At 40.3% G+C, this 22,807-nt stretch overlaps 1 protein-coding gene across 6 annotated transcripts in view; it reads right to left on the bottom strand.

Moving 5' to 3' along the window:
* LOC148349485 (neuroligin-2-like) overlaps nt 1–22,807 on the bottom strand; it is a 130,987-nt gene that overhangs the window by 15,668 nt on the left and 92,512 nt on the right. For all 6 annotated transcript variants that reach the window (XR_015847398.1, XM_088321542.1, XM_088321544.1 and 3 more), the window contains exons 5-8: nt 10,904–11,089; nt 3,581–3,846; nt 2,463–2,616; nt 589–955 (exon numbers count right to left, since the gene is read on the bottom strand). Coding sequence is in view for 5 of the 6 variants with exons in the window: in XM_088321542.1 (XP_088177668.1) it covers nt 589–955; nt 2,463–2,616; nt 3,581–3,846; nt 10,904–11,089 (973 nt within the window). In the remaining variant the exon portion in view is untranslated. The remainder of the gene's footprint in view (nt 1–588; nt 956–2,462; nt 2,617–3,580; nt 3,847–10,903; nt 11,090–22,807) is intronic.

The raw sequence follows: 22,807 nt of genomic DNA, 5'->3' as shown, positions 1-22,807 counted from the left end.
ACCTAATCCATTTTCATGTGATGTTTGTATCCCTATTGGTCCATCGGATATATTTCAGTGCTCTCCCTGTTGCTACTCGGGTTTGATTCCCAATGAATTAATTGTGATGCAAATGTAAACAACGATCCATATTCCTAGCAGGAATACGGTGGTAATGATTTTGAGCTGGTACCGTTGCTATCCAGTTCGTGCACAGTTTCTGCAATTATTATGCAATCAGGTCAGTAATAAAATGTATCAATTGATCAATGATTGCACAAATGACGTAACCAATTTTGTCAGCATATAAGGCTTTAAGGCGCACATTTACATTTCTGGCCAATTTGGGGTTTTGGGGTACACCTAATAGTCCACAAAATATGGTAATGATTACATTCCAGCTCTATAAGGAAACCAGAGGAAGATAATGTTGACTCCAAAACCACTCTTTCACTGAGCCACCCTTCTACTGATTTGTTCATTTAAATGAATTGTCACGCACACCATTAAAGTGTTACAGTATGTTGAACATGGATGGATAAGTTAAAACATATCTTTTTAAGGGGTTGATTTGATGCGTGCCTGTCATTGATTTAGTGCGATGCTTACCCTGTTTTGGCAAAGTTGGTCCAATAGGTCATGACCACAGCACTGAGCATCACGTCATTCTTGGAAAAGTTACATGGGAATAGGTCAGTGGCTCCAACCATTGGGATGCCGAAGACGTAGGGGATCTCGTCTCCGTGGGCCGCGTCGGCCCAATCGGGCCTGGCCTCTGTCTGACAGTGGTGGTGGAAAGTGTAGAAGAAGACAGGGGACTGGAACTCGGCATGCAATTTGGCAGTGGCTACGGCTGGTGCCACCCACTGGTGGTCGGTAAAAAGGGCTAAGAGGGTCTTCCTACGCATATCGCTGTTGTCCCGGTCAGCCCAGTCTGTGTACATGAACTTTATGGTTTCCCTCAGGATATCTTTTCCTGAAACAAAAGCATGTTAACAAAATAGGAGTCGGAAATACCATATTTTAAATACCGACCATAAGGCATACAACAGCATAAGATTTCATTCGAAAGTGTGTAAGAAACTCCATAAGAGCATTATAGGGGAGAGGTTTGGGGGTTTATTGCATATGAAAGTATGAATTTGTGCATTTGTGTGTTATGCAGAACAATGTGATTTATTTCAGCATATGTACCCATCTTAAGCCTTACGTACATCAGTAGCTAACTGCAAGCATTGTCCCTGATCAGCAGAATTTTGAAATTTGCGACAGTAATATTGAGTTATTGTATTTTACACTGTATTTTATGTACCGGCATGCTGTCTTCTTTTAGAATGCATTACTTGTCACGTACATATCTTGGAATATTTTATAACAAATCCGTTTGATTGCGAAAATACGGTATCTAACCAATGTTGCTTTCTTGAATGGCCACGTGATCTCAAACACATGTCTGGCGTGCGGAGGACAGAACCGTCTCACAATGGCACTGATCGCCAACCGCATCTTGCTCATGGCACCTCATCTACACAGTGCTTCAATGCCAATGTGAAGCAAATTAACTCTGAGTTTAACCATCGTTCCTGGCGGAGTGGAGATGCTTGGGCTAAAGTGTCTGCTGGCACTGTTGTTTGAGCTTACGCAAAAGCCGGCATGATTAACGAGGATCTGCCAGCATAAAAAGTGACTTTAAAAAGTGAAGAAAGTGAACCTTGCATAGTTGGATGTTTGGCACAGCTGTTTGATTCAGAATTACTGTATAGAATGGGGCCTTTGATGAGTTTTGATTGGTGACGATTACAGGTAAAAAAGTTTTAATCCCTCTCTATTTTTGCACATGTTTGATCCATGTTTTCAACCATACCTCTGTTTATCGATGATTACAAAAATATAAGTACATTGTCATCGATACTTATATAAGGCACGACCAAACTCAGTTTTGCTCCTACTCTAGTGATAAATATGCACACTTGCATGCTTGTGTGTGTTCTTGCAAGAGGGACGCAGTAGTTGACACCATGAGAACGTTAAAGGGTGAACTGTGGGTGCAGACATTGTATATAAAGCACACATCCCATTATCAGGTGTGTGTTAAATACAGCTCTGGCACACATAACTGAGACTTCACCAATTAGTATGGTAAACCTTTTGGCCCTGAAAATACAGTAATTGGTCTGGACTTAGCAGATGTAGTTTGACAAGATATGCTTAAAATATTTGCCAATGATGCAACTTGAGTGGTAATTATCGAATTAGGTTTTTTTTTAATACAACACCTGTTACGTTAAATTTGAATCAAGTCAACAAACGTGAGCATTAACACATTAGAATAGGACATCAAACCGTTACAAACTGATCTTCTCATAGAACAAATCCAAGCATGAGCAGACACTAAACGGAAACCATTTTTTGTGCTCCTTAAATTGTAGACGTCAGAAGGTCAATTAGGATAACCCGTTACTTAGTGAAGAAGGGCAACTGACCATCAGGGTATCCGTAAAGATTGTCAACAAAATTGGAGATCGTGTAGTCAAACGAGGGTCCGGTTATTCCATCTTCTCCTTCATTGTCATCCACAAACTTCAGACCTTCTCCTTGATTGACACCCAGCAATATGTCGTAGTTCAGAAATTCTCCCTGGCGAAAAAAAAAAATTGAAAACAGGAACTTTTTACACTTAATTCTACCAGAATAACAATCTCCAACAAGCAAAAACATTTAGCCCGGTTTTAGGTCCACCCACTGTATCGGAAAAAGTGTCCGAAGAAGAAACTGTTTTTAGATTGGTTAACATGTTGTATGTTGCTAAAAAGAAACAAAGGAGAAGTGCAGAACTTTGATGGCAGGTCAGCTGCCAACTTTTGAACGTTCATAGCAAATCGTCTTTTGTTGTTGCTTTAGACAATAATTGTCTGTAAGTATGAAATGTATTGTTATTACTTGATCAAATATTTTTGTTTATGGCAACGTACTGTACAACATGACAGACTCTTGTTTGAGTTGCTGTTAAATGATAATAATAATAATAATTTCCTTTGTATTGTCATTCTTTGTAACAATGTACACAGAACGAAATGTCGATACACCTGACCCGTTGTAGCGAGTCGATGCAGCCGCAGCCAACAGAGGGCGCCGCCATTGTACCAATTAGGTATGTCTCGGCCGAGGCGCGAACCAGTGACCTCCCAGTCTCAAAGCGGGCACACTACCATCTAGGCTACTGAGCTGGTAGTGCTTACAGTAACTGTTCTGCCTTTGAGAAACATAGAGTGGTCGCTTGAGGTTAAAGTTTTAATTGTTTGCTGCTAAGAATTTTAGTGGTGAGACCAGATGTCATAATAGCAGTTTATGTTCTATGAAAACAACTATTTTAATTTAAATGTAGTAATTTATCTTTTATTCAACCCTAGCTGTATCTGTAGTATTAAATCCCTGCACCTTATAGTCCAGTGCGCCTTAATAATAAAAAATATATCAGAGAAAACTGTATTTTGGGGATAAGGGTGAAAAATATTGTACAATGTCTCATGTGATTATAATCTTATATGCTATGCCATTACTACAGTCAAGTCTTAGTTATAGGAAGGTATATGACACTGACCTGTTGCATTAAAATCTCAGGGTCATCTGGGACCACGTCGCCATCCACGACAGGTCCGAAAGCGATGTGGTAGCGGGCAGGCTGTATGTCCTGGTCCACCAGCTCCCGGAAACTCTTCCTCCTCAGGCAGTCCACCAACTCCGTCATGTCCCCCAGAGTGCAACCCACCTTCTTAGCGAGAATTTTTGTGTACATCACCGGTCGGTAGTTGACTGACCAGCTGGAAATGGCGGAGCCGCTTTGAGCGATGGCCCTCTGAAACAAACCTGAACACCAGCGGGAGAACATCAGGAATGTGGAAATTGAACATAACTATGAATGCAGAAGCACCAATTTCAGTGTTGAGATGATTGTGTTACAAAGGTACGCATTCCTGGAACATAAATACTTTTACGAGTACTGTAATGCGTTATTAATAACACTATGTAGGGCACCATTACAACATTGTTCGTTACTCCAGTACTTTTTAAAAGCAGGTTGTGGAGTATAATGTCTTGTAATCTATCATCCTTATCCATTGGCTCGCAAAACTACATACAATCCCCGATCATCCAACAACACATCACTAACAAACTTGTGAAGGTGGGCTGTTAAAACGTATCTACAAAATACAACTCAGTACATTTACGGTAGCACCGTTTTAAGCACAGAGTATGAAAGTGCGTAATTGATCCCAACTTCTATTTTGATGTTCTCCCTACCGTATATGATGACCACAAGGTGGCTTACATCCTACCGGTGGCTGGAAAATGCAGGATTGACAGACAGCACAGAAGCTCTGATCATATAAACAGGCAATAAGCACAAGAGCCACAGAGGCTAGGATCTATAAGGGTAACTCAGACCCAAGTTGCAGACAGTGCAAACAGTCTAGCACATCGTGGCATGGCAAGAGGCATAACTAGAAGCTGGGATAGTATACAGGAACATCTGCATTCAGTACAGTACCCAAAATCAGGTTGATCCATACCACAAAAGGTCACAGAGAACCACAGGCCCAGGGTCCAGTGGGACAGCTTCCAGACTGACAAACAGCTCGTGGCTAACCAACCGGATATTAAGGTAGTGGACAAAGAGCAGAAGAGGGGGGTGTTAATAGATGTGGCCATTTCAGGTGCGCCAACATTAGGAAGAAGGAACACAAAAAACTGGAGAAGTACCAAGGGCTGAAAAAGCTGGAACAAATGTGGAAGGTTAAGAAGATCGTGGTGTCCGTGGTAGTGGGGGAACATCGGGCATTAACCCCCAACCTGGTTGAGTGGCTCCAACAGATCCCAGAAACAACATCTGAAGCCACAGTTTAGAAGAGCTTAGTCCTAGGAACAGCTAAGGTACTGCAGAGAACCCTCAAAGTCCCAGGAAACTAATAGAGAACCCGAGTCTGAGGATGACACAGACACTAACCCACCAGGGGTTAGAAGTTTATTTTTTCGATATATAAATATACACAATAGTCATCAATTTTGGTAGGAAAAGCCAGCATTGTGTTTCCTCAATTATGGAAATTGTTTGTTTTCCTAGTGACACACTTTTGCCAGCAGCAGTCAGATTCAGCGCCTAACAGTGAACTTAAATAATGCATCGTTTAAAAAGCATTTATAGAGCACTCTAATGGAAGCATCCCTGCTACTTTCATTTAGACTAAAGAATATTTCTGGGCTTTAGCATTGGAAAACAACATACTTGTGTCACATACGAAGACACAGGCAAGGTGAATGGTGACCCAAATGCACATATTCGCAAACAGGCCTATTAAAGGCTCCAGAAGAGATGACGCAGAAAAAGAAAGAAAACTACTTGCACTGTTGCACCTCTACAGTTATGCAAAATGGCTTGCTGTCCCCTTTTTTAACATCTGCAGATTCTGTCATAAATAATTAACCCTCCACACACATACACACAGGATATTCTGCATTTGCCCCACCCCTGCTCCTTTCCCTGTGAAATCAATTAACCGGCCTCGGCTCATCTCTTCTCCGCACACACGGTGCCTTTAAAAAGTGCTCCAACTTTGCATTCACTCAGAATTACAGTTTCAAAGCGTCTTTTATTAGGACCTTCAGGGTGATGTAAGCTGAACGGTTTTGAAATGTGTGCCTACGGAGTGTCCCTGTTACCAAATCAAGGACATAATGAAAGCATAATGTATTTCAACTAATTATAATTATTCTTGTTTAACGCCAACCCCTAATTTTTGATTTTAAAAAATCGGTATAAAAGTTGTTTCACTTTTTCTCAGCTTAAAATTAACGTTGAATACGTGCTTCCATAATAAAAGTCATTTTTTGATAACATGAACTGAAAACTCGCATTGTTGTCTCATGTGCACAAAAACCATGTATCTTCCAAGGTGGCTTGTGTATATTTTTCCAGCTAATTATTCCATTTGGAAAAATCATAACCCGTGGCGTGTATGGATATTTTGCGGGACCAATGTAAAGAAGGAATAAAGGGTCATTTTAGAAATACAGTACGTCTGTCCCTCTGCTAAAGCTTAAATATAAGCACTGGCACAGTTTCTGAGCTCTTTGAACTCCTTCCTGGAGCAGTTGCGTCCTTTCCTAAATACAATGGCTCGATTGACTCACTCATGAATGAGTTCAATACCACCCTGACTAGTGTGCTGGATTCAATAGCGCCCATAAAACTAAAATCACGTCCTAAAAGACGCACACCTTGGTTTACTGATGAAACTAGAACCCTTAAAAAAGAATGCAGGAAATGGGAGAGAAAATGGCGCGCTACCAAGCTTGAGGTTTTCCATCAAACCTGGTGTGACAGCTTGTTAAAGTATAAAGCGGCCCTTGCCTCTGCAAAATCGGCCTACCTTTCGAAGGTGATTGCGTCTCAAAAGAACAACCCCAAAGCCCTTTTTGACACTGTAGCATCGCTTACAAGGCAACAGCCTATCGCAGACAGTTCGACACACTCTGCTCAGGACTTAATGGTCTTCTTCACTAAGAAGATTCAATGCATACAGGAAGAAATTGCAAAAGATATTGTTAGTACCACACCTATTAAAGGACTGAAATTTACAGATGCACGACAGGGTGGCTGCCCTGGGAAAATGGCCGGTTTTAGTGAACTGTCACTTGATGATCTCAAACAAGTGGTGAATGCGGCCAAACCGACAACTTGCCAGTTCGACCCGCTCCCAGGTTCACTTATTAAAAGTCTTTTTAGCGTCCTTGGGCCTTCAGTTCTAAATATTATAAATACATCACTCTCCTCAGGTGTAGTTCCAGCAGCTTTTAAGTCCGCCGTTATTAAACCCACACTGAAACGACCCAACCTTGATCCAGAAATATTAAGTAATTACAGACCTGTGTCAAACCTACCTTTCCTCTCTAAAGTACTCGAAAGAGTAGTGGCACAGCAGCTGAATGCTTTCATATCGGAGAATAACCTTTTTGAATCCATGCAATCAGGATTCAGGGCTAAACACTCTACTGAGACAGCTCTGATCAAGGTAACAAATGATCTCCTAATGTCAATGGATTCTGGCGCTTCATCACTTTTGCTGCTGCTGGATCTTAGTGCTGCTTTTGACACAGTGCGCCACAATATCCTACTAGAACGGTTGGAAAAATGGATTGGTCTCTCAGGAGCTGTCCTCTCGTGGTTCAAATCCTACCTCTCAGATAGGACACACTGTGTTAAATATGGTGAAACGACATCTGAGCCCTTTAATGTTACCTGCGGTGTTCCGCAGGGTTCAGTGCTCGGCCCCCTACTTTTCAACATTTACATGCTTCCATTAGGTGATATTATTCGCAAGTACAATATCAGCTTCCATTGCTATGCAGACGACACTCAACTATATCTTCCGTTGGAGGAATCTTCCACACTAAACTGTGGAAATTTGGAGGCCTGTCTCACTGAGATAAAAGAGTGGATGTCACTCAATTTCTTGCGTCTTAACTCTGAAAAGACTGAAATGTTAGTCATTGGTCCTTCTAAATGCCGGGACTTATTCTCAAAAACTGCTGTGAACATTGACAAATGTCACATCACACAGAGTGACTCAGTTAAAAATTTAGGTGTCATATTTGACCCTGATCTATCCTTTGAGATGCATGTAAAGCAAATTACTAGAACTGCCTTCTTCCATCTTCGCAACATTGCTAAAATCCGTTCAATACTGTCTCAGTCTGATGCGGAAACAATAATTCATGCATTTGTTACCTCCCGTCTCGATTACTGCAATGCACTACTCTCCGGTCTCCCGAAGTCCAGAATCAAGTCTCTTCAGCTAGTACAAAATGCCGCAGCGAGGCTCTTAACCAGGACAAAAAAGTACGATCACATAACACCGATTTTGGCTAACCTGCATTGGCTCCCAGTTAGCCAAAGATGTGACTTCAAAGTTCTCTTAGTATTGTACAAAATCATACATGGACTTGCTCCCTCTTATCTTTTAGATCTGATCTGCCACTATGTCCCGGTCCGAAGCCTACGATCTGAGAGTGCTGGTCTTCTGATGATCCCGAGAGCAAAGAAGTCTTCTGCTGGTTCGAGAGCGTTCTCCATCCGGGCACCGGTGCTGTGGAATGCTCTTCCCCCTGAGATTCGATCTGCAACCTCAGTGGAAATGTTTAAATCTAAACTTAAAACTCACTTCTACTCCATTGCATACGAATAACCTACTCCTCTTGTCGGTTGAAAATAGTTTGTGTAATATAGTGTAACAATCTGTGAAGCCCTTTGAGACTCTTCGTGATTTAGGGCTATACAAATAAAAATGACTTGACTTGACTTGAAATGTTTTTTTTTGCACGATAACCACCTTGCTCCCTTTCTCAGGACCCCAAAACTGCAAGAGCCCAGACCTGCCACAACTGAAAGGCTTCTCAAAGACAAGTACAGAGATCCTTCGGTACTTCACGCTTTGTTTTTTTCTGGTTCACTTCTTAGCGGATTTTGAATTGAATTGATTCTGTCTTTATTGTCTTTATTGTCATTGATATCATTGTATTGTGCATTATTTTCTGTTAGACAGCAGAAACCGAGTAAGTTGGGCGCTCTGTTACGATTGAGTGTGACTGTAAGTGTGCAACAACTTTGATAGAGTGGTAGGACTGTCGGTATCATGGCTTATGTATGCTCTCAATCGAACAGCGGGCGGTTTGTAGACAAACTGAGAAGCACAGCAAACGCTAGCTTTTAGTTGCTCATTACACTGAAAATATATTACTTAATTAAATCAGAATCTGAGGAAAGTCAGATAAGTGAAACAAAATCATGAACACTAACGGGTGCCGCGTGGATTGTTACGGCAACCGGGAATTGATTGAGGCGGCTTTAGGAGAAAAAGTAATAGCGAGGGTCTAGGTCCTACCTAGGGCTACGGCTAGGCTAATAACTGCATAGCCACCGCTACGGACCCTGTATCTTGCAGAGGGATCTCTGTACCTATCCCCAAGCGCCTCTCTCGACCAACGCACTCTGAAGCAACTACGTCACTCTCACTTTCTCCTTCGACACGAGAGCTCCAGCTTACTCCGAACAGCCAAATCAAGTACACTTCTTTCAGACCAAGGTACTTTGGCACAACCAAAATAAACATAACTGCCGATTTGGTGCTGCGGGTCAAAAGCTTCAAGCACGCTATAGTAAATCTCTACCCGCATCTTTCATTAGCTCTTTTCACTTTTTCCCAATATACCTACTACTTTTCCAAACACTCCAGAAAACCAATTTCATTCAAATTTCCATATTCATGTTTATTATTGACTAGTTGTGTTTTACTTGTGCTTATCAATCAATGTGTATGTTTTTGACTCGATTAGCTATTTATCATCAAATGAATGAACCACACATTTATGAATTAGCAAGTAGCTCCTTCAAAATGATGAGACAGATTGTTATTTATCGGTAATCTAAGGTCAGAAATCTTAAAATAATTTCCTTCTATCTACAAGATTAGAATGCCAATGAAATTTCCTATTCAAGTAGGCAAGAATTCAGGTAGATCGTGGTCGGAAGCCTCCGGTTAAGTGGCTTCCGGCACTTTTTCAAAAATGTTAAAAAGATGAAGGAGGGAAATATATTTTGGTTTGAATATGGTTTCTGGAGGACAGACCAGCTCGGTGGCCTTGGGGGTAGGGCGCCCGCACCGGTTACTGGTTCAAGCCTCGGCCGAGTCATACCTAAGACTTACAACATTGGTACTCATTGCCTCCCTGCTTGGGGCTCGTCATTAGGGGTTGGAATTGGGGGGCTAATGACTCCCAAACCATCAGTTGGGTTGAGCGAGGGGGCTGGGAATCCCCTCCTCTATATCAATCCCCCAGAAAGAGTCAGAAATGACTCTAGCCACCTTCCGCTAGAGGGATATGTATAGGAGGGCAAACATGACACAAACACTCATTTTCCAATGCTGTGAAAGTGTATAGAAGAAATATTCCATTTCAACGAGGGGTGTAACTAGGAGACCAATGGGGAGATCAGCTGGTATGAGTTCACAGTTGGGAAGTGACAAGTTTGACTGCCGCTGCCACTGGTACCAGGTTGTAAAAAACACTGCATACCGGTTGTCGTCTCAAACCCTTGCAGCAAAGTTATACATCGTGACGTGAAGTCGTGACTCTCAGGCTTAAATTCCTGCCTAGAGAAACTAGCCGCAATGCAAAACTCTGGCGCATATTTCCTCTGCTCATTTTCTACTTTCTCCGCTGTCCCCTGTGTTAGAAGAGCTCCACCTTTTAAAGAGGAAGCCTCAATAGCCAGGCAGGTGGCTGTTTTGAACAAACCGACGAGTGTGTAATCGTCAATGGACCCCAAAAGTAAAAAGAGAAAAATAACTGCACAGAAATTAAACTTGAACTGTATTAATGTGATTTGATTTACGTTGCCTTTTAAAAAAACTATTTTATCACAGTATATAAATGCATTCTGCATTTTATTTCACTCTTTTTGTTGCCAAGATAATGGAAACTTTGTAAAAGTTAAATTTTTTCGAATCCTCAAAATAGAAATGATGTCAAAAATTTGATTTCTTCATTGCATTTCTTTAATTTTATCAAAGCTATGAAACATACTGCAATTCATTAATATTGTAAGAAGTTAAACTTAAAGCGGTATCCTATGACATAGGAGTTATGTGGTGCATCATTCTCCACAGGGTGCACTAGCTCTAACAGTCATTTTGATTTGTAGGCTACTATAGCGATAATAGACGCCTACAGCAGGTGTCATATTCATTCTAAAGATTATATAGGGCTTTTTATTTTTTTGCAGATGCAGATAATTTCATTCGGGTATTTTGGGTCCAATAATGCTCTCCAACATTTTGGGTTGCCTACCCATGAGCACGATTCTCACCTTCAGAGTGGTGTGAAAGGATAAGGAGGTTCACACAGGTGGCACCGGCCCCCGAGCCAAAGATGGTGATTCTTTCCGGGTCTCCTCCAAAGTGGTTGATATTTTCGTTGAGCCAGCGCAAAGCCTGGATCTGGTCCAATAAACCGTAGTTCCCCTTGGCAGACTGGTTCCCTGTGCTTAAAAACCCTGCAAAGTCAATTCAAACAGAGAAAGAAAAGAGAGTGAGAATGACACAGTTTTTGTGTACAAACAGCAGGGCAGTATAAAATAATAATGGGACCTCCTCTTGGCTATGTTGTAAACTGATGCTTCAGTTCAAACGTAGCTCAGCTGAAATTTCATCCAAATGATATCACCCCCTCTCAATGGTAAGGTGCTACAGGTAAGAATGACATAATACAATAACAAAAATGCCGCATTATTTTAGCAGCAGTAGCGGCCTCTTACAAAAATGCCAAATTTTAGAGTAACTGATACTTTAGGGGGCAGCACGGCAGCGCAGTGGTTAGCGCGTGTGCGGCACAGTTCTGAGGTCATGAGATCGAACCTCCTGTGTGGAGTTTGCATGTTCTCCCCGTGCTTGCATGGGTTTCCTCCGGGCACTCTGGTTTCCTCCCACATTCCAAAAACATGTATGTCAGGTTAATTGGCCGATTCAAATTGTCCCTAGGTGTGAATGAGCGAATGAATTGTCTGTCTCTGTGTGCCCTGTAATCAGTTCAGGGTGTCCCCTGCCCACTGCCTGAAGACAGCTGGGATGGGCTCCAACACCCCCGCGACCCTACTGAGGATAAGCGGTGCAGATAATGGATGGATAATGGACGATACTTTAAGTCAGTATTTCCCAACTTTCTCGGAGCCAAGGCTCATTTTTGACTAAAAAATACAATTCTTGAGGCACAACATTCGTCAAAAATATTTTCAAAATAATTTCCGAAATCAAATTTCTTTTTTTTTCAAAAAGAGTTAATTATCGTGCTGCCTAAATTGACAGTTTTTTTGTAAATATTTGTGGTCACGACGGCTTGACAGATGATACAGGTTATGGATTTTGGTTCATTATTTTGGTGACATTTCATTATATTTTTAACTTGTTTTTAAGAGTTTTTTTTAATGTTTTTGGTTCTAGAAAAGTGACACGAATAATATTTAAAACGAGGTAAATATATGTGTCTGTTTTGAGTCATCCTAACTTTTTTCTGTTTGAAGAAAAAATATAAAGATTACATATGCGAAATTATGTGCAATATTTTTACTTTATTTGTTTGTGAATTGTAGGCTTTTTATCTGGTCTCCTGGTTTTTGTATAGAAAATGTGTTTTTAAAAATTGTGGATTAAAAAAAAAGAAACTCAGAATCTACGAAAAACACACGACAAAACAAAATACACTGGTGAAACATGGAATGCGTTTATGAAGTGAAACCCGGAATTAGTTTTATTTATTGTCCAGTTGGAAATATGGCTTGGATATGAGTATACATGGTAGAGAGAATATCAGACTATCATGAGGGAAAAATGACACGTCTGGTAATCCTTGCTTGAGACGTGCAAACGTAACTGTGTTAAGTTGTATTTTGTGGGAAATGTGTTTTCCAGACACCGAGTCTCTCCGGAGTATAAGTCACATTTTTGGGGGCAAATGTATTTGAATATAAATAACATCATAAACACTTTTACTGATAAACAACTCCCGGTAGGTCCAAGAGGTAGACGATGTGTCAACTTCCTCCTTCCGCTTTTAAGTCGCAGTCAAGGTTGAAATGATCAACAAAGGACTAGAGCACCCTCTTGTGGTTTAGTGTGAAAATAACACGTGAATTGATATACGGTACCTGTGATCAAATTGAAAACGCAATGACATAATAATGTGATAATAATTTCACATATACAGTAACTCTCACCGGAGGATACGTGACACCCACAACCAAACTTTGAAAAAAACTGTGACTTAGAGTCAGGAAAATAAGGTATATATAAACACACCAATCCCTCATGAAATTGTATTCAGTGTTTCGTTGCTGGGGAAATGTGAGAGGGTTAAATATATACATTCTGAGAAAAAGAAGAACCAACTGAAATCAAATTGCATTGTAAATCATCTGCTTTTGAAAAGTTGCGGAGTAAGGCGCTATGTTACAAAATGTTATTAATGACGCGTTTCAGTACTGAGAAAAGTAATTGTGTTCCAGGAACACGTCCCTTTGTACTGTGTTACTCCCAAAATTTTTTATAAACAACTATTAAAAGCTATTTGTGATGGCCACATAATCACACCTTAAGAAGAAACCCAAGACTCTTAGCAGTCCATATAACCAGCTATTAGAGTGCAAAATTGCAGCGTGAGTGTACATGTACAATGGCATGCAAGGTGATGGTTGCCACGAGTAGTGGTGAATATCAACCAAAATGTATCTTGATAATGATTAGAGCAACGTTCACATCTCAGCCAGCCCTCTATGGCCTATTTATGCAATGCTTGATGGCACTTTAAACCTGGAGTGGTTTTCTTGCCTTAACCTGCTGACGGTGATTTATAATAACAGACTTTATAACGCAGCCAACCACCCACTGACATTTGGCGATTTTTAAACCCTAAAAGATAAGTAACCAAACAGAATAACACACGAACCAACAAATAAATACATAAATAAAATAGTTGATAAATTAATATACAAATATAACTTAAAAATTAAAAACCAAAAACAACATATTCATAAAAAGTAATCAATGCATTAATATGGAGAAAATAGAATTAATCAAAAATGTATGTAATACATAAACAAGATTTAATAGTTTAAAATCAACAAATACGGATACGGTTAATTGACCGATCGGTGGTTGGTACGGACGTAGACCAATTGATCAACCAATAAATAGTTAGGTAAGTAAGTAGGTAGACCAATTGATCGATCGGTCGATCGATAGGTAGGTAGGTACGTAGGTCAAACAATTGATCGAACAATAGGAAGGTACATAAGTAGCTCGATCAATTAGTAAGTACATAGTTGAACTAATGGATGGATCGATAGGTAGGTACGTAGTTAGACCAGTCCATCAATAGGTAGGTACGTAGATGGACCAATCGATCAAAAGGTAGGTACGCAGGTAAAACGATTGATTGATCGATAGATAAACTAAAGTAAAAAGGACTTCTTTGTCTTTTTCCTTGCCTCATCCCTGATCCACCAGAGATCGGCTCTTATACACACACGTGCGACTGTATACAGTAAATGATGCGATGATAGTTCTATGCAACCAATATGTCGCAACACCTGTCGTTAAGACTCATAAGGTCACCAAACCCTCCAATTCCAACCCTAAACGCTGAGCGCCAAGCAGGGAGGCAATGGGTACCAATGTTGTAAGTCTTAGGTAAGACTTGACCGAGGAGCGAACCAGGTTGGCATGACTACCGTACTTATTGCACTCACCTGTGCCCGCTTGTTTGGCGCCAGCTGCTGCTGGTTACCTGATTGGTTCCCCCTCCTATTTAGGCTCAGTGCACTGACTCACCCTTTGTCAGTCCGTCAGCAAACCTCTGTTTACACAAGGCAAGTACTTTGACTCTGACTCCCGTTGGTCCAGCTTTTCCATCCGTATCCCACTCGTCTGTTCCTGATTCCCCACCTGTCTCCGGCTTTGATGCGTTTTTGACCACCGACCACGTTCTGATCTCCCGTTCTGGCTATCGACCCGTTTTTGACTACCAACCACGCCCTAATCCCCCGCTCCGGCTATTGACACATTTTTCCCGTTTGACCACGCTCCGATCTCCCGCTCCGGAAGATCCACTTCCGCATTCCGAACACGCTCCGATCCTGTGAGTGGCTTGCTTCCCTCGACCAGCAAGCACCGGATCGCTGCCGTTTGTTTTTCGTCTATATCTCAATAATCTTGCGAGTAGACGTTACCTATCTGGGTCCTACTCCTGTTCTGGTTCTGACACAGGGACCTTACAGTCCCGGGGCGGGCGCCCTTCCCAAGGCCACCGAGCTGCGGTAACGTAAAAACTACCTAATGACATTTAAAAAAAAAGAAAAATATATATATATACTGTTCAAAATGTCTACACTATTTCGTACTTACTTTTGCATTTTATCCGACATTTGTTTTAATATTTGTCGTTTTATTTTTTTTTAACCTTTAAATATTCATGTTTTTTATTTCATGTATATTTTATAAATGCTATTCCTTGTCTTTGTGACATTTCGACATGTATTTATTATTTATTGAATTATTTTGGCATATTTGATGACATCGAGACCTTTACTTTGTACTCTATCTGAAGATGTCAACATTACAACGTTTGGTAAGAGATTAATTGTCTTGCCTTTTCTCGTTTAGAGCTAGTTGGCATATGTAACACTCACTAAATGGGAATTGATTTCAATGTCAGAAAAATATGAAAACAAGTTCTGCTAGTGTAGACAAAAAAAAAAACGTTTCAGTCATTTTTGGTTGTTGTTAATTGTTAAAACAGATGTGTTGCCCCTAGAGAGGCTTGAGGTTACCGCAGGTATTCAACTGTAATTGTTTTTTCTTAATATCATGGGTCTAACTTTAGAATGGGTCTAACTTTGGGCCCCACAGTTCCACCCTAATTACAGGCTGTGACTGTAATCAAGACATTATTTCTGTTTCTCAAAATTATTCACTGAAAGGATTGTGCAGTTACCCTTTGGTGGGTAACTAGGTTGCTTTTTAAATCTAGTAACTGTAACTAAAACATGCTTTTCAGTAACACACTTAACATTCGAAAAGACACATTTTCCAATTCTATCTCAATTTAAGATCGCACGTGGCCCCACGATCGTGCTTGTAGCTTGGATTGAGTGAATTTTCCTGATGTGAAATAATTAAAAACTAATTGGTCTGCTCCATTCCTCCTAAAAGCATCGAAGTGAACACTAAATAGCTATTAAACCCATTTTCCTGATCACTGAAAACACATTCAAATGGTGATAAAACCAATAAAAATACAGTAATAAGACAGATAAGATGATATATAAAAAATAAATTGCAAGTTTATTATAAGCGCTCCAACAAATTTGTGTGTGGTGGGCAGGCGGTTGCAGGGAGGAGTGAGAGAGATCGCATACCTGTCAACTTTTCCCTATATTTTTTATGTTTTTGGAACATGTCGTATAGTAATTTTTATACAGGGGGAAAAAAAACTGTGTCGGTCACTGGTAGCAGACAACAACATCAACGTAGATTGCAAATACTGTTGCAGGTTTTCTACATAGTCTGTTTTGCTGTGAGTAAATAGGTTTGTTTGTAAGGTTTATTACCCGATGCTGCAGGGGTAAACCAGTGAAAGCTGTCGGGCCCTGCTGTTGAACAGAAGAGTGTGTTGTGTCACCTTGAGCCGAGTGATATGGCCGCTTTCTTGTGTCCCGTTTCATCTGGAGGGACGGAAGCATGACCAACTTGGGTGCCGAAGTGCTTAACTTGTTTGGGTGTTTGGCCATTTGGGTTGGCCATGGTCCAAAAAATGTTGTGTGTGTTTTTTGTTACTTTTTCCCTTTTTTTAATTTTCTTTGTTTTTGTATGTGTTTGTCTTGCTGTCGGTCACCTCTCTCGAGGGTTATGACCGGGGTAGATGAATAGATGGATAGAAATAGGTTTGTTTGTAAGGTTTATTATCGCTTTGTGAGGATGATTTGCGCTTAATAATAAGGGTAGCAATTAGCAGATATTGAGAGGTATAAAATCGAAAGACTGTTGATGATACGTAAGCTTTCTGTACACTTAAAATTATTGTATTGTAACTTGAAACGAACATACACACATTTTCTTGTAAGCAAATTTTTTTTAATTTTGATTTTTTTGCCAGTAGTAGCCAACTAGACAAGCTGATGCTGGTGGTAAGTAGTCACTATCGGTAAGCGGTCTTGAGCAGTCTTGAGCAGTCTCTAGCGGTAGCTTCCAGGACTCCTCATGAACTAAATTGTCCACTGTATAACAAAGAACATTTGTTTTACCCCCAAAAATCGTATATCGAAATACTCGTGTGCGCAGACGTGCTCGGATAAAGACGTGCTACTGTACTCTACAGTGTGTGGTAAGAGAATGACGGTGGTCCTCGGATCATCAATGCCATTCACCAACTTTCTGACCTAAAGTGGTACCGTTGCTGACCATTGCCTCTCGTCCAAACCAGTGTCATGTGCAAGTGTCTGCTCGGAGGCTGAGCGCTGTGCTCCCTGCCACCGTTGCCTGGCAACCGTCCAGCCCTTCGGGCTAAAGGATATAGGCAGATACTGGCTAAAGCACTTGCATACAGACATGCTTTTAAGCGATCATGCTCACTAACACACAAAGGCACGCACAGACTGCGAATTTGCATGCAATCACAGCTGCTCTCCGTCGCCGATAACACAGCAGGGGATGTTGCGTTTGCTGTCCATCAATGATGTACTAACAATGCTGTTTTCATATTCAGGTTCGCTCCTTACTTTAACGAGCTTCTCGCTTAAACGCTGACAGAAGCAGTTCACGTATGGACGCTAAGGGTGGGGATACTGAGAATTTTTGTATCGATCCGATCCAAGAATATACAAGGGACTATTGATCGATACCAGTCCTATACGATACCTTTTGCTTGAAATGTCAAGATCATTGTATAATTGAACCTTCCCCATTGAGTTGCTTTATAATTACGATAAACACAGCACTCAGATTTGAGGCACTAAACATTTTTTTTTTAAATTAAATAACTATATTGCAAACTTTAAAAGTATGAAAAGTAAACAGAAATATTCCTGTTACAATTACTTCAGAACAAAAGCCAAATTAAAAAGTAGTTCTTCAACGAAAAAACAAATATAACAATGTAAACATGTCTACTATACCGTCTATTGCACGAAACTTTGAAAATAAAGTCAGAAAGTGCAAATAGTGTATAGAATACGATCAAAAAACCTTTAACAGCATAAGATGCCAAATGCTTTTACAGCAACGACTGTTACGGAGCAAAAGTCAGCAATGTCACGCTTAAGCCTTTTTGTCTCTGCTGCCATAGTGACAAGGGGGTTACAGGGTTTTGTTCAGGAAGAGTAACATGTATGTATTTCTGATTCCAGTTTGCTCAGTCTGTAGGGTGAATTTTTTTAATGTGTTTATGTCAACTTGCAACACAAATGACACCTGACATTGTCCTTTTCTGTTTTTGATTAAAAAAAAAAAATCTATGCCTCTGTCATATTTAGCTTATAATAAGGTTTCACGCATAGATTTTTATCTATTCTTCCTGGCAGGCAGGCTGCAGCAGCAGGCCAATTAGGGAGAGCGACAGAGTGGCTGAGGGCGCTGGGTGAGAGACATGGATTCCTCTATCCATGTCAAGACCAGAACAGAGACAGGACCCACTTGCGTACGTTTATCTCAGTTTTATTGGGAAGAAGGGAAAGGATTGCATACACGATCCGGTAATCGCTGGTCGCTGGGAGCAGGTTACTCTGAATGCGGAAGTGGTACTTCCTTGGCGAGCGATGGCGGTGTCGGCGGCGGAAAAAAACAGGTCAGTAGCAGGGACAGGGGATCAAAAAACGTGGTAGAGATCAGAAAATGGGTCGAAGCCGGGAAACGGACGGGAGCCAAAACAGGAGTGAGTTAGGGTCGAAAAGCTTGCCTAGCGTAAACTGAGGTTCGCAGACAAACTGACAACAGGTGACAGAAAGACGGGGGTTTAAATAGTGACAGAGAGCCAATCAGAGTCCGAGGCAGTTGGCACCAAAGGAGCGGGCACAGGTGCCTCGCATCAGTAATCATTACAATCGACATACAATAGCGGCGCTTTGAGAACATTGGTGGAAGGCTGAAGTATTGATCCCAAGACAATAATCAATCCAGACTCAGGTACTTGCTTAGTATCGACAATAGTGATAATTGGATATACTCCCCTACGACTAATGGATTCTTATGCATATTCAGCACTTGGTTTTGGTATAAAACTTGCCACATCCAACAGCTGTGTGAGAGCCGAACCGGTCGGCCAGGCTACTACAGTGCCTGGAGTTTAGACGGTCAAGATCATATTTTCTTATTCTTAGCCTCTCGTGTTCATTTCAAAACCCATTGGTGCAAAATATTTGAATTGGTATTACAGAATCAATCAATATAATTTTCAGATTTTGAAAAAAAAAAGAAAAATCCTAGTAGCATTCAAATATGCCATTTTAGGTTGAAATCGTTTCTTGTCACTTAGAAAGCTGCAAACAATACAGTATTGACTGGTGACTATGGCATAAATCTTGGTTGAGGGGGGTCGGTAGACAGAATGTTGGGAACCATAGATTGAACTTCTGTCTGTCAACTATTCGGAGGAAAGTTTTCATTACCTTAATTTTTTACTTAACACGTGCAAGAGAGTTGGATGAACTGAGATCCACAAAATCGAACATACAGGGTTCTTTTGTTCTATTCTCGAATTTTAGAAACTGGAAAGGTTGTTTTGTTCCATCTTTATAATCGCAGAAACCACAAATCTCTGATGTTCAATCAAAAAATATGATGATTTTTTATTTTATTTCAGAATCATAGAAACTAGAATTCCATGTTTCTGAGTGTTGAGTTGCAACGGTACAAGGGGAAAAAAGTGTCATGAAGAGGAAAAAAGTAACAAACAGACATAAGAGAGGAAGTATTTATATGGTTTTGCAAAAGTGTTCAACAACTTTTTAGGACAATTAATGACGTGTTTGTTTGGCATTTTAAGCAAGAGCGTTTTACAAAAATGTGTGTGTAGTTGTGGTATGTCGATAAAAAGTAGTTTAATATCTTGTCCTTTACATGTTCGTTGAATTTTGAGTTAATGAAAATGTTAGTAGAATCAGATATTGGAGATGGAGGGAAGTTTTTTTATTGGCAGTATTTATTCTGGACACAATTGTGAGTTAGGCAAAGCCTACATTTACCCAATAGTGTAAAAATTTCATTTTCCGAGGCGTTACATTACTGTTGAAGCACCGTGTTATTTTTTTCATAATTTGATCAATATCAATCATTTTGACACATCATCAACTTTATTGGACAAATATGGTATTATATAATGTAACTGTTTAATATTTGTACCAATCTGTCACGGTTGCCCATGGCGCCCAATTGGCCCCGCCCGTTTGGCGCCAGCTGCGACTCGTTGACTGACTGGCTTCCCTCCTATTTAAACTCAGTGCTCTCACTCACCCTTTGTCAGTCCGTCAACAAACCTCTGCACCCGCAAGACGTGTGTTTTGATTCTGTCCGGTTTCCTGCTTGTGTTTCCTGTCCGGTATCGTTCCCGTCTATTTTGTCCCATTTAATATCGGTCTTCAGTGTCTGGTGACGTTCCCGTCTGTTTTGTCCTGTTTGATATCGTTCTCCAGTGTCCGGTATCGTTCCCGTCTATTTTGTCTTGTTTAATATCAATCTCCAGTGTCTGTTATCGTTCCCGTCTATCTCGTCCTGCTTGTTAGCGGACTCCAATCCCAAGTGTCTGATATCAATCCTGTCTGTCCCGTCTTGTTCCGGTATCTATCCCATCTGTCCGGTATCTACTTTTGTAATTGGTTTTCGATCTCTCAGCCTCTGGCTTCCTGTCGTTCCACGCCAGACTGCTGCCTTACGTCTTCTGCACAGCGATCGCCGAATCACTGGCGTTTGGGTTAACGTGCATGACTGCCCCATTTCCCGTAAAATAAAGCTTTTGTAAGAAACGTTAGGCATCTGGGTCCTCCTCCTGTTCCGGTTCTTGACACCAATCAATTGATTTAGTGATTAAAATTCAAATAATGATGGACACATGTTTTTATAAAACGCACTCTTTTTCTAAAGATACACTTGAAATTTATTGAATTCTAGAAGTTTTTATGGAAAATGCATGCATTTGCTAAGAACTGGCGTACTAAACTACTGATGATTCATAGTACTTGATAGCTTTGAAAAAACTGAATACAATAGTTTGGGTTTTATTTTTTCATCGACATAGTAAATAAATCGATTTCAGCATGATTCACTATAAAAAGGGAGATAAATAGCAAAAGGGGGAAAACAAACCTACTTTAGAATCGCATAGGCGCTAATTCATGCCACTCCAGACACACACAGTACAGCATGTGCTGTTTTAAAGAGTAAAAATAAGCACGCTCTTGAAAAAGGTAATTAAATGAGCAAAGCTAGCAGTGGCCTTAGGGGATGATTGGTGGAGACTGCTTTTAAAGGAGATTAAAAATAATTAGTGTCAATCATTTGTAGTATTTTGGAACCTGGTAAAAGATGTATAACATATCATTTTTAACATAAACTGCAGCATTAGGCGGCATGGTGCATGACTGGTTTGCACATCTGCCTTACATTTCAGAGGTCCTGGTTTGATTCTAGCTATTGGCTTCTTTGTGCAGAGTTTGCATGTTCTTTGCATGCCTACATGTGTTTTCCTGAGCATTACGGTTGCAGTTTGATTTGTTACTCCAAATTGTCTCGAGGTATGGATGTGTGTGTGAGTGGTTGTATATCTATGTCAGGTAGGGCAAGAGAGACCCACTCTCACCTGTCAACATGGACCTATAATATTAAAAATATATGAAATAGTTATATTTGTTGAATGTTAAGGTTCTTTCTCATTTAACTTCACAGATTTTTTATTTTATTATCCCAATCGCTGAATTTTTACATTGTACTTTCAAATACTAAAAGCAAGCAATATTTTGTCTCACGATCGCCCCCATAAGGGGGCGATAGGAGAACTGCATTCCTTGCTTCAGCGGTGATCGTGAAACCATGACCAGTGATTCTGATTTAGCGCACTCTCTCGGCTAAACAATAAAAGTAGTATTAGCAAGCTAACATTAATTCAAGTGCAACCATCCGGAAATGTTTTCACATTACGTACTTGGCATTTATTTAAAAGAATTGAAAATTACATCTCAAAATGGAAGTTTTCCGAACTAAACTTAAAAAGAAAATGCTTTATTCAATAGGAACACCGCATTGAACTCATTCATAAGTTAAGCTAAGACGATAACATTTTAAACATGACTCATCCTGTGTCACAGTTTGATACGTTTATTGTTGAGTCGACACATAGAATGAAGACAGAAGACCTAAATGGATTTTGATCTTGCAAGCAAGGTGAACCGGGAACGAAAGAAAAAAGGAGAGAAAAGAGCTGCTCGCCGTTTTCCTGGGTGCTGCCACGAAAGTCAAAAAGACTAGGCTGCTCTGTATTCAAAGCCAGTGTTTCAAATGTAGGAAAAAAGTAGTGGCCTGTCGTCTGGAATTTTTGTTGGTTGGTTTGATCCTTAAACAAAAATAGCCGGGCACTGTTCCAATGTTTTTACTTCTTTTTTTCAAAAATGTTCTGTATTGTCCAGACTATAAGGTGCACCTAAAAGCCCCACATTGGCCAGAAATTATAAAGTGCGCCTTATAACTGGTGCACATTATATACCTGAAAATACAGTGGATACAATTGGACATGCATTGTGACGATTAAATGATACTGCATATCGTAACTGTTCTGCCTTTGATAAAAATATAGAGTGGTCTTCAAATGTCCTCTTGTGGTAAACATGCTAACTGTTCTGGACAATAATTGCCTGTATTGAAAGTATGAAAAATATTGTGATTACTTAAATTGAGATTTTTGTTTACGGTAATGTTTTGTAAAAAAAAATAGCTTAGAATGTGTCTAACTAGTTATCAAGCCAATGGGACTTTTTGCACTTTGTTCTTAGTTTTACAGCAACCTTTTAAGAGTAATGGTTGAGGCCATTGTCCGTATAGAGTGCAACTAAAAAAAGAATCTGGCGGATTTAGGTTATCCTTCACTAGCTGTCTGGCTGGCAAAAAAGGGATATTTTTGGGTGAGGACAGCACAGTAACCGTTTAAAAATTAATTACGGTAACTAAGTTTCGTGATAAAA

This window comes from Urocampus carinirostris, chromosome 17 (genome assembly GCF_059441175.1).
Source record: "Urocampus carinirostris isolate Australia breed hairy pipefish chromosome 17, RoL_Ucar_1.0, whole genome shotgun sequence".
In the NCBI taxonomy this organism is placed as follows: Eukaryota; Metazoa; Chordata; class Actinopteri; order Syngnathiformes; family Syngnathidae; genus Urocampus; species Urocampus carinirostris.
Note: the sequence above shows the minus strand (reverse complement) of the source record. Positions and strands in the feature narration are given on the sequence as shown.